Below are 15,774 nucleotides of genomic sequence, written 5' to 3'. Positions count from 1 at the left end.
TTCACAGCTGCATGTAACTCCAGCTTTCACTGTGAAACCAGTTCCTAAGGATGGAGTGCACAGGATACTGCAAGGGACTGAACATGTGAGGAACATGGTGGGGAAATTTGGAGAGGGCATGGAATGGAGGTCTGTATTGGCTGCAGGCAAAGTTATGCACGGATATGCTCAAACTGAGGTGTAATGAGAGACTTGAATATCTCTGTCTGGCTCTCTGGTAGCTTTACCAGCTGCTCCTGCCGTGTCCTTTCCAGGCTATCCAGCCTAAGTCTTTCATTAATTGACTCCCTCAAAGGTCTTGTAACACTATGTGCTGCATCTGGTGACTGAAGCACTTCAAGAAACATCTGCTATGTGTTCATCCTGGTTTGCTGCCGTATCTGATGGAGACGTTCCACTGGTGTGGAGGGGTGAATGCTCAAGGGCACATCTGCAAAAGTCAGAAGAAACAATGAACAGAGACAGTAATGTGAGCTCATTTATGACCACGAATCACAAAAGTTATCTACACCTATTTCTTGCTGCCCTTTTGTGAGCACATAGCTTGAGAAAAGTCCAAAAAATGATGAGTTCAGCCAGGAGGCAAGAGGTATGTGAAAGAGGATGGGCAAGAAGGGACACAGGGTCTGGGTGGCTTGTGAAGAAGTACACTACACATACCTAGGGAGAGCATTCTGTATAGTGGCACCTTTTCCCACAGGTGGGGAAAACTGAACCTGACAGCTCATTCTTGGAGTTAACCAAGGATACAAAGGTGCATTTCTCCTGCTTGTGTGTGGCTTCAGACCAGGCCTGTATGCTGCACGTGCATCACTCTATCCCCTCTAGAAATAATTGCCAATTGGCACAGCAATGTTCCGTACAGTAGTGGGAGAAGCAAGGCAACTCTGCCAAGGAACCTTCAACATGGGGTTGCAGAATACCTACAGGAAAGTTTTGTAGAGATTTCTGTGGAGGATTCACAGGATATCTTGGGGAACCTTAAGCTTTTCCACCAACCACCACTGTTCAGTTGTTAATTACTGTCCCTTTTGTCTCCTCAGACACAAAGTAGACAAGAGCTCAATTTTTTCTCATCATGCAGTATCAAAGCAAAATGCATGCTTACCAGAGCTTGCATCCCCTTCTTCAGGCATGCCAGAATGCAGGGACTGGCCAGACCCCTCCACATCCTCCTCCAACTCCACTTCCTCTTGGACCATTTCATCCTGGGTTGACTCCACTCGTTGCTGCCTCTAATCCCCTTCAAGTAGTCCTGGGGTTCTTGGCAGTGGAGGTGTGGCTGCCACTGAGAAGGGCAAGCAGCTCCTTCCAGAAGCAGCATATCTTCATCACTGCACTAGAGCAGTGTTTCTCAATGTGTTTTTTATAAAGTACCTTTTTTTCAAAAAAAATATTATAAGTACCCCCAGAGCCAGGCACCCTCAGCCCCCACACCCTGCTTTAGCCCAATGACTCTCCCCTTCCCCAGAACCAGGCACCAGACATATGGGTACCCTATCTTTGAAGTGCCCGCTCCTGCTGCTCGGCCCTGCCTTGGCAGCTTGTCTGCAGGGAGCAAGTGGCCCTCCAGTGCCGGGCTCACCGTGTGGGGCTGCGCACTCCCACCCCAGCCCGGTGCCTCCCTAGAGTAGTACCAGGGGGCAACTGTCCCCCCGCCCCTCTTGCTATGCCACAGATGCGGGGGGGTCCTTTCGAGCAAAGCTTATTGTGCCACTTCCCCACCTTTTGGCTCCTCTCTGCAGCACCATGAGGAAGGGGTGATGGGGATGCATTTTACTGAGCTGCTGGTGGCGGTGGAGGTAAGGCATGTCTCCAGGTTCTGCTGCCCTCCTCACTGAAGCACCCTGGGGAGGCTGCCGCAGAGGAAATGAACTAGGAGAGTCGGCCGTGGAAGTGATTTTTTTTTCCCCCTGCCCAAACCCGCCCCCCAACTTGGAACTGCCCTGGATCTCACTGGAGCTGTCGCTGCAGCCACATGGTTCTCCTGCCAGGCGCATGCACAGAGCGGCTGTTAACGTCCAGGTGCTCAGCTCTGAATGTTCAATTTGACAGGCATGTGCTGCTGCCCTTTCCCCGATCCACTGTGCAGGGCAAAATCCTGGACATTTTTTACCAAATTTCACTTGTGTTGACGTACCGCCCAGACTTCTCTCATGTACCCCTAAGGGTATGCGTACCACTGGTTGAGAAACACTGCACTAGAGCAATGGCTGGCCTCCCGGTACACCTGCCTGAACTCCTTGATGTTAGCACAGTACTGCTGCATGTCCTTTTCAGTCCTACATCTCACTAGCTATCAACCATCTCATAGATATCATAGTTCTTATAGCTGGAGCAAAGCTGCAACTGCATAGCTTCCTCTCTCCACAGACCTAGCATATCCAAGAGCTCTGGTGTACTGCCTACAGGATCATTTCTACTGCAGAAAGCTGGCTGGGAAAATGCTGTGTGAACTGTCCATGCTGAGCAAAGAGGAAAGAAGTTTCAAAATTTTTCAGGCCTATAAACAAGAGAGGAGAACATGCTTATGTACCTTCAGTGCAGGGAGTTAAAATTGCTGACCAGAGCAGTCATCACTGGCGTGAGTACAGGGTGTGACCAGGCATACCCTAATGTCTTAGGGTTGCCAGGGGTCCGATTTTCTACCAGACAGTCCATTTTTTGGGGCTCTGTCCAGTAAAAAAAAAATCTAGAAAATACTGGACATGTGCAATTTCCAGTATTTTCTGGTTTTCTGACTGGGTGCCTAGAAGCCTGGTGGGGAGAGTGGCAGGTAGGCGGGGCGCGATCAGCGCTGGGAGCTCTGGTTGCATGTGAGGAGGAGGGGCAGCCCAGTCTGGGCTCCTGCACACTGATCAAGCGCGTGGTGGAGCCGCAGCCGGACTGACTTGCGCTTCGCCTGGACCATGCAGGGGGCAAGACCGGCCTGGGAGCTGCACTGCCCGGGTCAGTCCCGCTCCCCACCGGCTGATACGCTCCTCCCCCTTCATCCCCTCCTGGTCAGCTGGTTGGTTTACCCCCACTTCTTCTCCCGACCTTCCCCAGCAAGCCCCATGTCACCCACCGGCAGCCCTGCTTCCGGTGGCCAGTTCTCCTCTACTGTCCCAATCTCCCTCGGCCAGCCCCGGTGTACCCAACCCCCCACTGCGCCGCCAGCTATACCTCCCACCAGCCAGTTCCTCCTCCCGATCTTCCCTGGCCAGCCCCACTTCCGGCGGCCAGTTCTCTCCTCCTCCTCCTGAGCTCCCCCAGCCAGTCCCACTCCCGCTGGCTGCCCCTCCTTCCCCCCGATCTCCCCTAACCAGTAGTGTGTATGCCTCCACTGTTTTGTTGACAAAATTATGTAATGTAGACAAGGCCTACATTTATTCAGGACTGACTATTACTGTCAGGAACAACGTGGGATTTTAGTCAAAGGTAGCACCTCAAAGAGAACTCCATCCTTAAAAAACAAAAGATGCATTTGGACTGAAGGAATAGATGTTATGGTGATTCATCAACATCCAGACTCTTTCCTGGGCATTTTCGGAAACTTCTGTACAGCAGAATTTTCATTCATTTAAAAATATGCAACCACATCTGATGCAAAATATAGCAGTAGTTTAACACATGAATAAGCGGAGGGATGTCTAGCATTGGGACTCTAGATCACAGAATGTAACACTGCCAAACACAATTTGATGTGTTTTTTAAGGTGGGGAAGCCATAAAGATGGTTTGATTTTCATACTAAGCTCTTCAGAATAGGAACATGTCATATAAAACAGTAGTTCTCTAAATGTGGGTCATGATGACAAAGTGTATTGTGACTCCATTTTGATGGGGTTGCTAGGGCAGAAAGTCCCAGGTAGGAGCTCTGAGGGCAGCAGCAGGCAAATGCTCCATGGTCTGAGAGGAGCTGCAGATAGAGGGTTGCAATTTGTTTTCCTAGTTGGGGGAGGGGGGGGAGGGAGAGGTGTTATGATTTAAAAAAAAATCCAAATAGTGTTGTTAGCACCCCCCAAAAATATTGAGAAACGTTCATGTAAAATGTCTGCACAGTCCCAAGACAATGAGCACCACAATTCTGAATGCGGACTCCACATGCTACAACATACTAAAAAATATTATAGAAAGTCTTGAAATTGTGAACTTAAATTGTCTTTCATTTTGTACTGAGCTGGGAGGGACATGTGTTAACTATTTCATAGAAAAAAAATCAACAATATGAGTATAAGAAAGATTTTGAACCACACCTTGAATATTTTAATTTGTAGCTGCAAGCAAGAGTATTAAGACGTTTAAAGAGTTTTTCAAGGCCACTGGAGAATTTTATGTCTGATGTTCTCAAAAGCCTGGGATTTCAGAATTCTGCAACTAATGATGGAATTCACAGGTGAAAAGATTTTAGTCAACTTTGGTTTTGGTTTTTTTTGATAGCAGAGATGTAACTAGCTAATTCATTCTCTTATTCTCAAACAGCAGTTACGGAGAGCAATGGAATTAAAAAAAACCAGAGTATTGATAAGAGTGTTACAAAGTATTGGTTAAATGAATGTAAAAGTTGTAAAAATATTCAGATAGCTACTAAACATTCTACACATCAACATTTTTAAAATTTAAATTTCTGATACTGCTAACAGACTCCCTATTACTTTATGCATAGAGAAAAATACCAAGCTGACTAGTGCAGAAACAGCAAAAGAGAGGCATAATGCCAAAAAACTCCTAGATTTCACTATAAAAAGATACTGAGAACTATCTGACTACATTTGTTTTTGTTTAGTCTTCTAGGTTGCTTTAGGTACAAGGATTTGCTTTATTCAACCATCTTTTACTTCTGTACCAAAAATTCAATTAAACAGGATTCACTGCAGTTTATTAGAGTAAAGACTTCAATATCAGTCATATAGTGGATACATGTAAAAAACTTACCCAAATGCAGAAATGAAGACACAATCATCGTGCAAAATATTTGCTACTCTTTCAAAAGTTCTATAGTTGCTGGTGTCCTTTAGCTCAAAATATCCAATGATATTTCTTTTACTGCGCTGTAAAACAAAGTGTGCACTTATGACTTTTTTATTTCAGTCACCAAAGGCTGCTGCTATTCCCCAAAAAACATGTTGAACCCAGAAATACTTTTCATTTATCCCACAGAAATATGGGCAACATAAAAGAAATTACCATACCTCATTTGTATGACCATACAAAAATATAAGTTTTAAAAATTTAGACTAGAAATGTTACAAAAAACTCTTCCAGTGAAGGAATATAAAATGCTTCTTGTCCTGTTTTCAAGATGGTACACACATGAAAAAAATTCCAATGTGTTTAGATCAAATTTTAACAAAATCCATGCAATTACAAAAAGTAAAAGTTCATTTAAAAAATTTGAAATACTAGAAATAATTATCTGTTTTTCACTGCAAATATGAAAGCTGATTAAATAATTATTTTAAATGGTAAAAATATAAACATATACATATTCTAAATTAAACACTACATGGTTCACTTGTCTCAAAATACAAGACTCTAAAATCCACATACTTCATAGAATATCAGTCAAGAGACTTACGTCAAGGGACTTAATTTCCTCCAAATCATTAACTTCACGAATGGGATTGCTTTTCTGTTGTCTGATATAATCTGCTATCGCTGTCACCGACCTCTGTCCCCTATACTCTCTCTTCATCATCATCCCATTCCGGAACAGTTTTAGGGTTGGATATTTGCTTATCCTGTATCTTTGAGCTATGTCCGCTAATAAAGAAATTAACAGAAAAATAATGCTATATTTATGGAAATGTACTGTTTATTAATCCTTACACACATGCACAAACACTAACAAAGACGGGTTATTAGACAAACAGTCCTGCTTTCCCCATCTTAAACAAGAGTAAATGAAAAGCACTGCAGAAGAGAGAAATGGAGAGTAGCTATGATATTTATATTCAAGAAATGCAATTTCTTGCATATGTTGATGACCATACAAAATTGTAATGACCAAAATCTGGCATAATTTTAAAACTAGATTCAGTCAGTCACTTACACTTATTTAGCACCCTTCATGTGAACATCGTGGAGGGCTTTTTAAAAGAAAATTGAATTAATATTAAAACAGTGTATAATAAAGCAATAATAAACAAGTAAAGTTTAAAAACGTGTCAAGTTACTGAGTCTAACCCATGGAGAATAAGTTTGGTAAGATGTAAACAAGATCTAGGGACAAATAATATAATGGCTAGTTTCCTCATAGCTAGAGCCAAGGAATGCACTAGCCCGGGACATGCCAAAATTTCATGTTTCCATAAATCTTCATACAACGTTCTAAGAAAGTACATAGCCCAGTGGGCATCAGATGGAGATAGTATTAACTTGTGTACTTCAGTCTCAACACTTAGGCTATGTCTAGACTGCAGCGCTTTTCCGGGATACTTCTGGTATCCCAAAAAAGCAATGCCATGTCCAAGGAATGCATCTGCTTTTTCGGAAAAAATTTCAAAAAAGCATATGCGTGCTTTCAGCATCCCTGTAAACCTTGTTTTACAAGGAAGAAGGGATGTGTCAAAAGAGCAGGTTTTTTCGAAATTTGGTGCCGTGTAGACACAGTTTCCAATTTGCGTATCTTTTTCCGACTTCCCTTTGTAGTCTAGGCATAGCCTTATTTACTATTAAATGCCAACCTCCCTCCCCACCTTTAACTCTTCAGAATCCTTCCACAATGACAAGTTCCACAAAATTCAAACTTCTGAAAACCAGGAAATACAGTAACTCTTTTGTCTGGGGCTGGCAACAGCCACTGGGAATTATCCACAGGTACTCCAGCAGCCTTCACTCTATAAAGTCTAGTTGTACTGAATGGGGGAGGAATAAGCTGAAGCAGCGTGAAAGAGCTACAATTGTGCTATGAAGAGATCTGGGCTTGAGCATCCCCACCCCTAATGTGTATTATCAAAGACAAGAGGTTCCAGTCTGCAACGATTCAATACATAATAGTGTACACTACATTGGCAGCACAACACTTGTATCTGCTTCCATGGGTACTGTCAGTACTGAGGTGAGATAGGAGAACAGCCTGTGAACTTAATGATGGGCTGGAGGAAGTATAAGTAAACATGTTACCCCATGTGCAAGTGTGAAAGGATATAAAAAGATATGAAAAGGCTGTTAAATTCTACAGATGTGCTATTTTGTTGGGGGGAGCAGACTGCATTTGAATGTAGGACTATTTTCGGCAGCACCCGTCCATTACACTGAAAAAGGCAGAGTGGGAATGTGTGTGTTATGGGCATGCTGGGATATCATCCAAAGCGGGCAGAGAATTAAAGTTATGTGGCTGTTTACCTTAAGTCTGAAAAAATAACAAATAGTCTAGTACAGTGGTCTCCAACCTTTTTACAACCAAGATCATTTTTTTAAATGACAGAACAAGCCAAGATCTACCCGCCCCACCCTTTCCTTGAAGCCCCGCCCTCTCTATTCTCCTCCTCTCCATCACTTGCTATCCACAACCCTTATACTGCTGCTTCCCCCCCTCCCCAATTCTTCTGTAGGAAGAGGTTTTTCCAACATTTGGCCTGTCTAGACTGGACAAATGTCAGAAAACCCCCTTCTTTTGGAAGCCCCCTTAGTCCTCATGGAAAAAGGAATATAGGGGTGACCAAAAGAGCATGTTTGCTCTTCCACTAAAAAAAGAGGAAGAACAAACGCATCCCTGGATGCAGAAGAGTTTTTCTGGGATATCTCCAGAATCCTGAAAAACTCCTGCAGCCCGTACTCTTGCTGGGTTGAGACAGGATATGTAGGCTCTGGGTGGAAATGAGGGATTTGGGTGTGGGAAGGAGTGAGAGGTGCAAGCTCTGGGAGGAAATCTGGGGTACATCTAGACTACAGGCTTTTGTTGACAGAAGTTTTGTCGACAGATACTGTCGACAAAGCTTCTGTCGACAAAGAGCATCTACACTACATTCAGTTCTGTCGACAAAGCAAGCTGCTTTGTCGACATGGCAGCGTAGACGCAAAGGACAATTTAGATGCAATAATGCTTTCTATCGACAGAACTCTGTCGACAGAAGGCGTAATGCCTCGTAAAATGAGGTTTACCAGCGTCGACAAAACTGCTGAGTTCTGTTGACGTTATGTCGACAGAACTCAGCAGTAGTAAAGACGCAGGTTTAGTTTTGTCGACAAAAGTCCACTTTTGTCAACAAAACCTTGTAGTCTAGACACACCCCTGGATGCAGCAGGAGGTGGAGAAGGGGATGCTGGCTCGGGGAGGGGACTCCAGGCCGAGCAGTGTTGGGGTCAGATGTAGGGTTGGGGTACTAAGCAAGCCATAGGCTTGTGGATGTAGGGTTCAGGAATTTGGGTTGGGGTATGTGAGGGGCTCAGGGCAGGGGGTTCCAGTGTATGATAGACTCAGATCTAAGGGAAGGGAGAGTGCAGGAGTGTTCTGATGCTGTGGCCAGATGGGGGCTTGGCCCCAATTGTGAGTTTGTTGGCCAGGCTTCATTTTTAAATAAAATACTATGTCAAACTCAAAAAGTTTCTGCATTGTCTTTATGTATGAGAAGGGTAGGGAACCTGTTTTGAGTCAGGGGTCACTTATGGCCCCAGCTGACTTTTCTGTGGGTCAGAGTGAGATGATTAAAAAAAAAAAACACAACTCCCCCCCCCCCCCCCCCCAAGCCTCACTAATGTGGCCCCAACTGTGCTGCAGGGGCAGGGGAGAGAGAACAGGGTGGCAGGAGGGCAGGGGACAGGTTTCTGCAGCAGGGAACAGGGTGCCAGTGGGGGGCAGGGTTCTGTGGCTGGGGGCAGGGGAGAGAGAACAGGGTGCCAGAGGGGGAAAAAAGTCCCCTGCACCAGCCTCCTCCCAGGATTCCCCCCCCCCCCCCCCAAGAGGAGGGAAGCCCTGTCGTACGCCTCCTCCGGGCCCAACTCCCCCCTCCTGCGGAGCAAGGAAGCCCACGCCCACGCCCCCTCAGGGCCGACCCCACCTCCCACGGAGAAAGGAAGCCCCGTTGCATGCCTCCCCCCAGAACACCTCCCTCATATCCCCACAGAGGAGGGAAGCTCCGGTGCGCGCCTCCTCTGGGGACTCCTAACTCCTCTCCCCCGTCCCAGAGGACAGAAGCCCCAGCGCGCTTTTTCTCCCGGGACTCCTACTTCCTCCCCCCGTGCAGCAAGTCCCTGGCACGCCACAGACTTGGAGGAGGGGAGCAGGTAGCTAACTTTGAGAAATCCCAGAAGTGGCATGCAGCTGCCAGACTTCCATCCACCCCGCGGGAAGCTGGCACTACCTTCATTGTCATTGGAGATGGGTAGCGGGGCTTCTTGGTGTGGGGCTTCTTGGGAGGGCCCCGAACGCTTCGCGATGGACTAGTCGAGCCCTCCTAATCAACCTGTCGATCGTGATCGATGGATTGGTGACCACGGGTCTAGTAGCACCTTAAAGACTAAAAAAACGTAGATGGTATTATGAACTTTGGTGGGCACAGCCCACTTCTTCAGATTACAGCACATCTGTCATCTGAAGATGTGGGTTGTGCTCATGAAAGCTCATGATACCATCTACATATTTTGTTAGTCTTTAAGGTTCTACTAATCTATTTGTTATTTTAATTTTTCCTGTTACAGACTAACTCAGCTACCTCTCTGTCCCTTAAGTCTGTCTTTCCTAGTTTTAAGAAGTTTGAGTTTTGCTGAACTCAACATAACTATGAGTTAATACATTTTTTATGCCATTTAATGTCCTAGTTTTTTTAACCATCAAGAGAAATGTTTATTGGTAGGAGTTAGTGGTCGTTTGGACAGCGGTAGCATTCATCTAGGTTTACAGTCAAAATGTTACGTGATTAGGTGATAGTCAACTGATGTAGCTTTTATATAATGCTTTTCCTTGGTGGACCTCAAAAAACTTTATATCATCCTCCTCATTTTACAGATAGGAAATTGAGGTGGTGCATCTTAACTCTTCATTTTCTAAATTTCAAATGTTTATATTTGTATTGCCTTCATTCCCTTAACTCCAAATCCTAGCTCACAGGGTAGGGAGAGGGACTCAAAACTCCAAGATATGCAGTCTCCCATATCCCAAAATACACACAGAGAAGGGGAGAATTCAGGGCTGAATTCATCTTCCTGTGCGATTCCCCTCAGTTCAACAACCCCTCTTCTTTCTCCCAATACCTATTCATATCTCATCACCAGAGTCCCACAACCCCCCTTCCTTCCCCTACCACATATTCCATTTACCCCAATCTGCATAATACATTTATCCCCTACTGCAGATTCAAACCGTTTGTCACAGATATGGCAATTTCCTGTAGTAGTCTTGACAAAATAAAGCACATATCTAAGCATTTCTGGAGTTCACTTTATTAAAAACAAAGGTTATGTATTATTGCTGTCCAGGGTTCTATGTAACTTCCCTAGAAGTTCGATGCATATTTCCCACCTGGTGTTTGAAGGACTGACTTCTACCAGAGCCCTTCCTGGAATTGTGGAGGGAAGAGAAAAAATCTCTAATAAGATTATTAATAGGGTGTAGGTTCATTCATTATTTTTAACATATTTTCTTTGTAATGCTTTCATCTTTAAATATATGTACTTGCTTAGGAAGACTGTGTGGTAACTTATCTCTCAGGGTATGTCTACACAGCCAAACTATTTCAAAACTAGCCAATTAGCCCATCATAAGACGGGATTTTCAGGTCTCTCCTCCACATTGGTCTTCTCTCCTGAGACCCCCACCTGAGCCCGGAGCTTCCCCTCTCCCTTCTTCCCCTTGTTTCCCCCTTCTAGCTCCCTCCCCTCAGGTTTCCCCCTCCCCTCTTCCACCCTCTCTTCTCCCCTCTCCCGCCTCCTTTTCCCAGTCTCGCCAGAGTTTCATTCCCCCCCCCCAGTTTTATTAAATAAAGAGAGTTTATGTTCATGAAAATACATGTATTTTATTTGACATCAGGAAGGGAGGCTAGGGAGGGGTAAGTGGAAGGACGTGAGGGAGGAATGAGGCACAAGCCCCCAGTGGGGCAGACCAGGGAGGCTCTTAGTGTTCCTCAAGGTGGAAGCTCTCCTGCAGGGCCTCCTGGATACAACAGCCCCCCGATGGACCTCCCGGATGACAGCCTGCAGAAAGTGCAGCCAGGCTTGCAGCAACGTGTCCAAGAGAAGCACCAGAGTGCCCAGGGGCAGCTCTGGCTCCATGTTGCAGAGTGCTGTGGTGTCCCGAGTGAGGGCAACCAGAACACACAGAGACAAAATGCTTTGCTGTCCCTCATTGAGGTATACAAGCAAGCAGGGAAACCTGAGAACTGGCTATCCGGGGGGGGGGGGGGGGGGGGGGAGGGGTTCCCTTTAAGCACAGACCTCAGATAGCCTCAGGCAGCAGCTCTACACAGTAAGTCCTGACCTGGTGCCCTGCCGGAACTGGTTCTGGCCAGCCTTAAATGTGATTCAGAGTCCACTCAGTGTGGATGCTCTATTTCGAAATAGCAAAATGCTATTAGATGCATTTCGAAATAAGCTATTTTGAAATAACACTGTAGTGTAGACATACCCTCATAAAGTACTGCTATTCATTGCTTTTGAAGATAATGCAACATGTCAGACACTGGCTTATTTAGACAGTCTGACTTGATGTGGTATAAGCACAGTATAGGCCAGGAAGCCCTGGGGGGAAAAAAAAAGCTTATCAGGAGGAAGAAACACTCAAGTCTCTGCCCAGGAAAAATGATAGCTGAGGAGCTAGGAACTAGACTGGGTGCCCTTAAGGGACCACAGAGGGAGGAGTACTCATGCAATTGCCCTGAACCGATACCCCTCATCACTAAGTACTGCATATTCTAGTATCCGTAATCATTCCTCTTTGAATAAGAATTCACATATATAATTATTTTTCTGTTTTAAAAGTTTCTGTACCCTCTGAATATTCTTAAATACACACACACAATGTGACAGAGGCAGATGTTTCCCAAATGTTTAGAGTTTCTTCTCAGATTTCTGCCCATGAAATGCTGTTTGTTTTTTTCTTCCTTGGTGCTCTGTCAGCTGAAAGAATACTTGATGGAGATAAATACAGCCTGAAACAATGGCTCTAAGTCAGTGTTTATTGCTATTAATGTCCCTTCTCTTCAATGGTGGAGATTTTTTGAAGTGTGAATTATACCTGTTCTCAATTCCGATCCTCCCACTGGTCTCAGAAGCATGTTCTTGGTGCAAGCTCCAACTATGCTTTTTCTAAGCTCTCCAACCAGAGGGTCAGGGCTTCCCTAGATCCTGGATAACAAGAGGATTTAGGGTGAAGTGCTCAGGCACTCCAAAAAGGCAAGCCCCCCAACCTGGCCCACATAAGGGGGAGGGATGGAAGGGGAGACTCAGATACCCCAGGGTACAGTAAGCAGTGATCCCCAGATTTGCTTTCATGCTCAGAGTCTCTTTTCATTCTATCCAATTTTTTTATTGTATTCAAAAAATAATGAACCACACTGTTACAGGTACAGATTTGGGAGTCATCCCTTTTTAGAGGGTTTTCTTCTTCAATCTTTAGGACAGGACTCCTTTTCCCAAACAAATAGGTACAACCAGCACATGCACTTCACCCTCACTTCCTTTCCAGATTTTCACATGTGATCATGTATCTTACTATAGACTAGTGCTTTACCTCTCTTCTTTGATGTATAGCCTTTGATATTTCTTAAAGGTAAATCTCCACTATTTCTTCATATCTTTGGTGTGTGTGTTAGTTCGCGTGGTGGAGCACTGCCTGGGAATGTTCCATCCTCTGCGGTTAAAATGGTACCCTTTTGAGAATTTAAAATGCCAGAATGGTTTGAAAAATGTCAGTTGTTTGGATACCAGAAAAAAATAAAAACCTTCTATACTAAGCTATATTAAAAACTAGAATCTCAATTCACCATAGGCAGGAGCCTTTGATCAAGTTTACAATGGCACTTTACAATACTGTAACTTTCTGGCTCAGATGTGAAAACCGCCTCCTCTTCCCCAAATGCAGCAAGTTACAGCACTGTTAGCAACTCCCCTACTAGGGATGTTAAATATCGGTTAATTGAACAGTTGATTAACCTCATGAATTCTTATTGGTTACTTAACTATTCTATAGTCCCTAAGGGAGGGGAGGGGCCTGGCAACCAGTGAGTTCTGACCCCACTCCCGAGGAGCCAGTTAAACAGCTCCCCTCATGGACTGGCTGCCTGGCGTGAGTCGGAATTGAGCCAGCCTGCCCACCCGCCCAGCTCCTAATACACTTTAAATGCAGAGCCGCAGCGGGTGTAGGTCCTGTACCTGGCATGAGCCAAGACTGAGCTGGGCTAGTAGCCAGACTGCTTAGCATTAACCTATAAGTTTTTGCTTATTGGTTAATCGATTACACTATTACATCTCTATTCCCTACTCCCCTGTAGAAGTGGTTTACATAGAGTGCTGGAGCACTCCCTGTGCTTGTGTCGCCACGCTTTCAGTTTAAAGCATCGCTGTGGCAGTGCTTTAAACTGTTAAATGTAGACAAAGCCTCTGTAACCTACAATGGAGATCTTTTTTAGCATAAAGCATGGACAGAGAAATGAAACAGATATAGAAAAGTTCAAATATTCTCTCCAATACCTATTTCGCTACCACAATTTAATGGATTAGTTGCTAATCTAATTCAGTCATGCTTATTTTCTTTGTTGTTTTTGTATAAAAATGTCTGCTTTGTTGGTTTTTATAGCACTTCCTCAAATGTTTGTATGGTGAATGGTATTAGGTTTTCAGTGGAGAAAAAATTAGAATTGAGACACAAAAATATCTAGGAAGGAGACAGCAAATGTAGTTATTTGTTTTAAAAATTGCAGTTTTTCTATTTTAAGGCTACAAATACATTTCTCTACATGTGAGATTTTAAAACTTTATTATTTTCTAAAATCATTTGCAAACAGCTATCTCCAACATAGCTGGACTTACATTAAGGACAACTCCAAATAATATTAGCCCATTTATGCTAGAGAATAGCCACTCGAATCACTTATATAGCTCTTATACCACTCTCATCATCATAGCATCAGAATGCCTTCCGGTAGTGCATTAAGTGATGATAAACATCTAACATGCATGGTTTGTTCTCCACCTTCTTCTCCCCTAAAGGATAACTGTGCTTTACAGTGTTTTATTTTGGTAGTGTTTTTAAAAAGGTACATGTTTCTGAGTGTTTAAATTACAGAAGGACTTGACTGAAGAAATGAACCTTACAACTGAAGCAGAAGGTGGAGAGGTTTGTAACTACCTTTAGTTCTTGTGAGAATTAATTCCAAAATCTTGGATCAAAACTGAGGGTGAAGGGTTAAATCTCACCTCTGAAGAGATATGTGGAACTAGTGATTCACATTATGCCTTGGTCTTTCTTTCATGAGGACAGAGCCCTAGAATGCTGCAGGACCAACTTCTGTAGACTTTGAGGTTGGAAAACACTCAACAGCTAACAGCTAAACGATTGATTTCTTTAAAAACAATGAGCAGTTCTTTGGCACCTTGGAGACTAACAAATATATCATGAGCTTTTGTGGGCAAAACCCATTTAATCAAAGCTCATGTTATAATAAATTTGTTAGTCTCTAAGGTGCCACAGGACTGCTCATTGTTTTTAAAGTTACAGACTAACATGGCTACCCTTCAGAGATTTCTTTCTTTCTTGGTCCCTATTATTTTCATACCATTTATTGCACTGAAAATGCCATATCTTAAAATTGTAATCATGCCATTTGAAATTCTCTTAACCGGTATTCTCTGGCCCAGTAACATCCATGGTCTAGCATGGATGTGCAGGACCACAGAATCCCGGTGGAGGGCCAGCGGCAAGGGTCCCTGCGGGGCTGGCAGGGCAGTGGGCTGACCACAGTAAGCTGATGAAGGGGCTGCCCAGAGGATTGGGAGACCTGGCACATAGTTGCCCAGTGGGGCTGGGAGCCACTGTACCTCAGAGGAGCAGGGAGACTGTGGGTCCTGGAGTCCTAGCACAGCGTGTGCGACTGCCTGGTGGATCCCGGAGCTACAGCAGTGATGGCTGCCCAGCAGTGTCACCAGGAGGTGGGGAGCTGGCCGGGAGGCCAGCAGTTGGGGTAGGGGAGCCAGTGGCAGGGGTCTAGAAATGACCTCCCCTCGTCCGGCAAAAATCCCTCATCCGGAATTGGTCAGGTCCCAAGGGTGCCGGACCAGGTAGGTTCAACCTGTAGTATTTGAAGCTTCACTAATATGTACATATGTAACCAAGTTTACTCTTAGCCAAACATGGAAAGTTTCTGCAGATCATATGAAATACATAATCTCAATGGAAGCAAGTTATGTTAGGAACATTTGTTTTGACTATTTAGATAAAGTCTAATGGAGTAGTTTATAAATGCTTGATAACATGTGGCTTCTACTCTGATGTAGTTATTAATTACATATCTGATTAAAAAGACATTAAAATTCATTATGAATTACAAATTTAAAGGACACTGAAGTAGAATGGAGGAAAAGGAGGATTTAATAATTGGGTAATGATTGTGAAGTAAGTAAAGAAGAGCGACGATGAGAGAAAAGAAAGCAAGTAAGAGAGAAAAGGGAATATGAAATGTGGAAAGTAGCACAGAAAACAATAAAAGGTCTCTACAGTGAAAGCTTTGTTATCCAGCACTCATGGGGAATGGGGGTTGCCAGTTAATTGAATATGCCAGATAAAACGGATTGCTCCACTCCTGCCCACTACCGACAGATCTGGCTCCTGGCAGCTTGAAGCAGGCTGAGGGGGAAGGAG

The 15,774-nt window shown here is 44.4% G+C and overlaps 1 protein-coding gene across 1 annotated transcript in view; it reads right to left on the bottom strand.

The window, feature by feature from the left end:
• The window catches only part of ERP44 (endoplasmic reticulum protein 44), a 116,553-nt gene that overhangs the window by 34,040 nt on the left and 66,739 nt on the right, over window positions 1-15,774 (bottom strand). The window contains exons 5-6 of the mRNA XM_075921597.1: window positions 5,560-5,744; window positions 4,917-5,032 (exon numbers count right to left, since the gene is read on the bottom strand). Coding sequence (XP_075777712.1) covers window positions 4,917-5,032; window positions 5,560-5,744 — 301 coding nt within the window. The remainder of the gene's footprint in view (window positions 1-4,916; window positions 5,033-5,559; window positions 5,745-15,774) is intronic.

This window comes from Pelodiscus sinensis, chromosome 2, assembly GCF_049634645.1.
Source record: "Pelodiscus sinensis isolate JC-2024 chromosome 2, ASM4963464v1, whole genome shotgun sequence".
Taxonomy (NCBI): domain Eukaryota; kingdom Metazoa; phylum Chordata; order Testudines; family Trionychidae; genus Pelodiscus; species Pelodiscus sinensis.
Note: the sequence above shows the minus strand (reverse complement) of the source record. Positions and strands in the feature narration are given on the sequence as shown.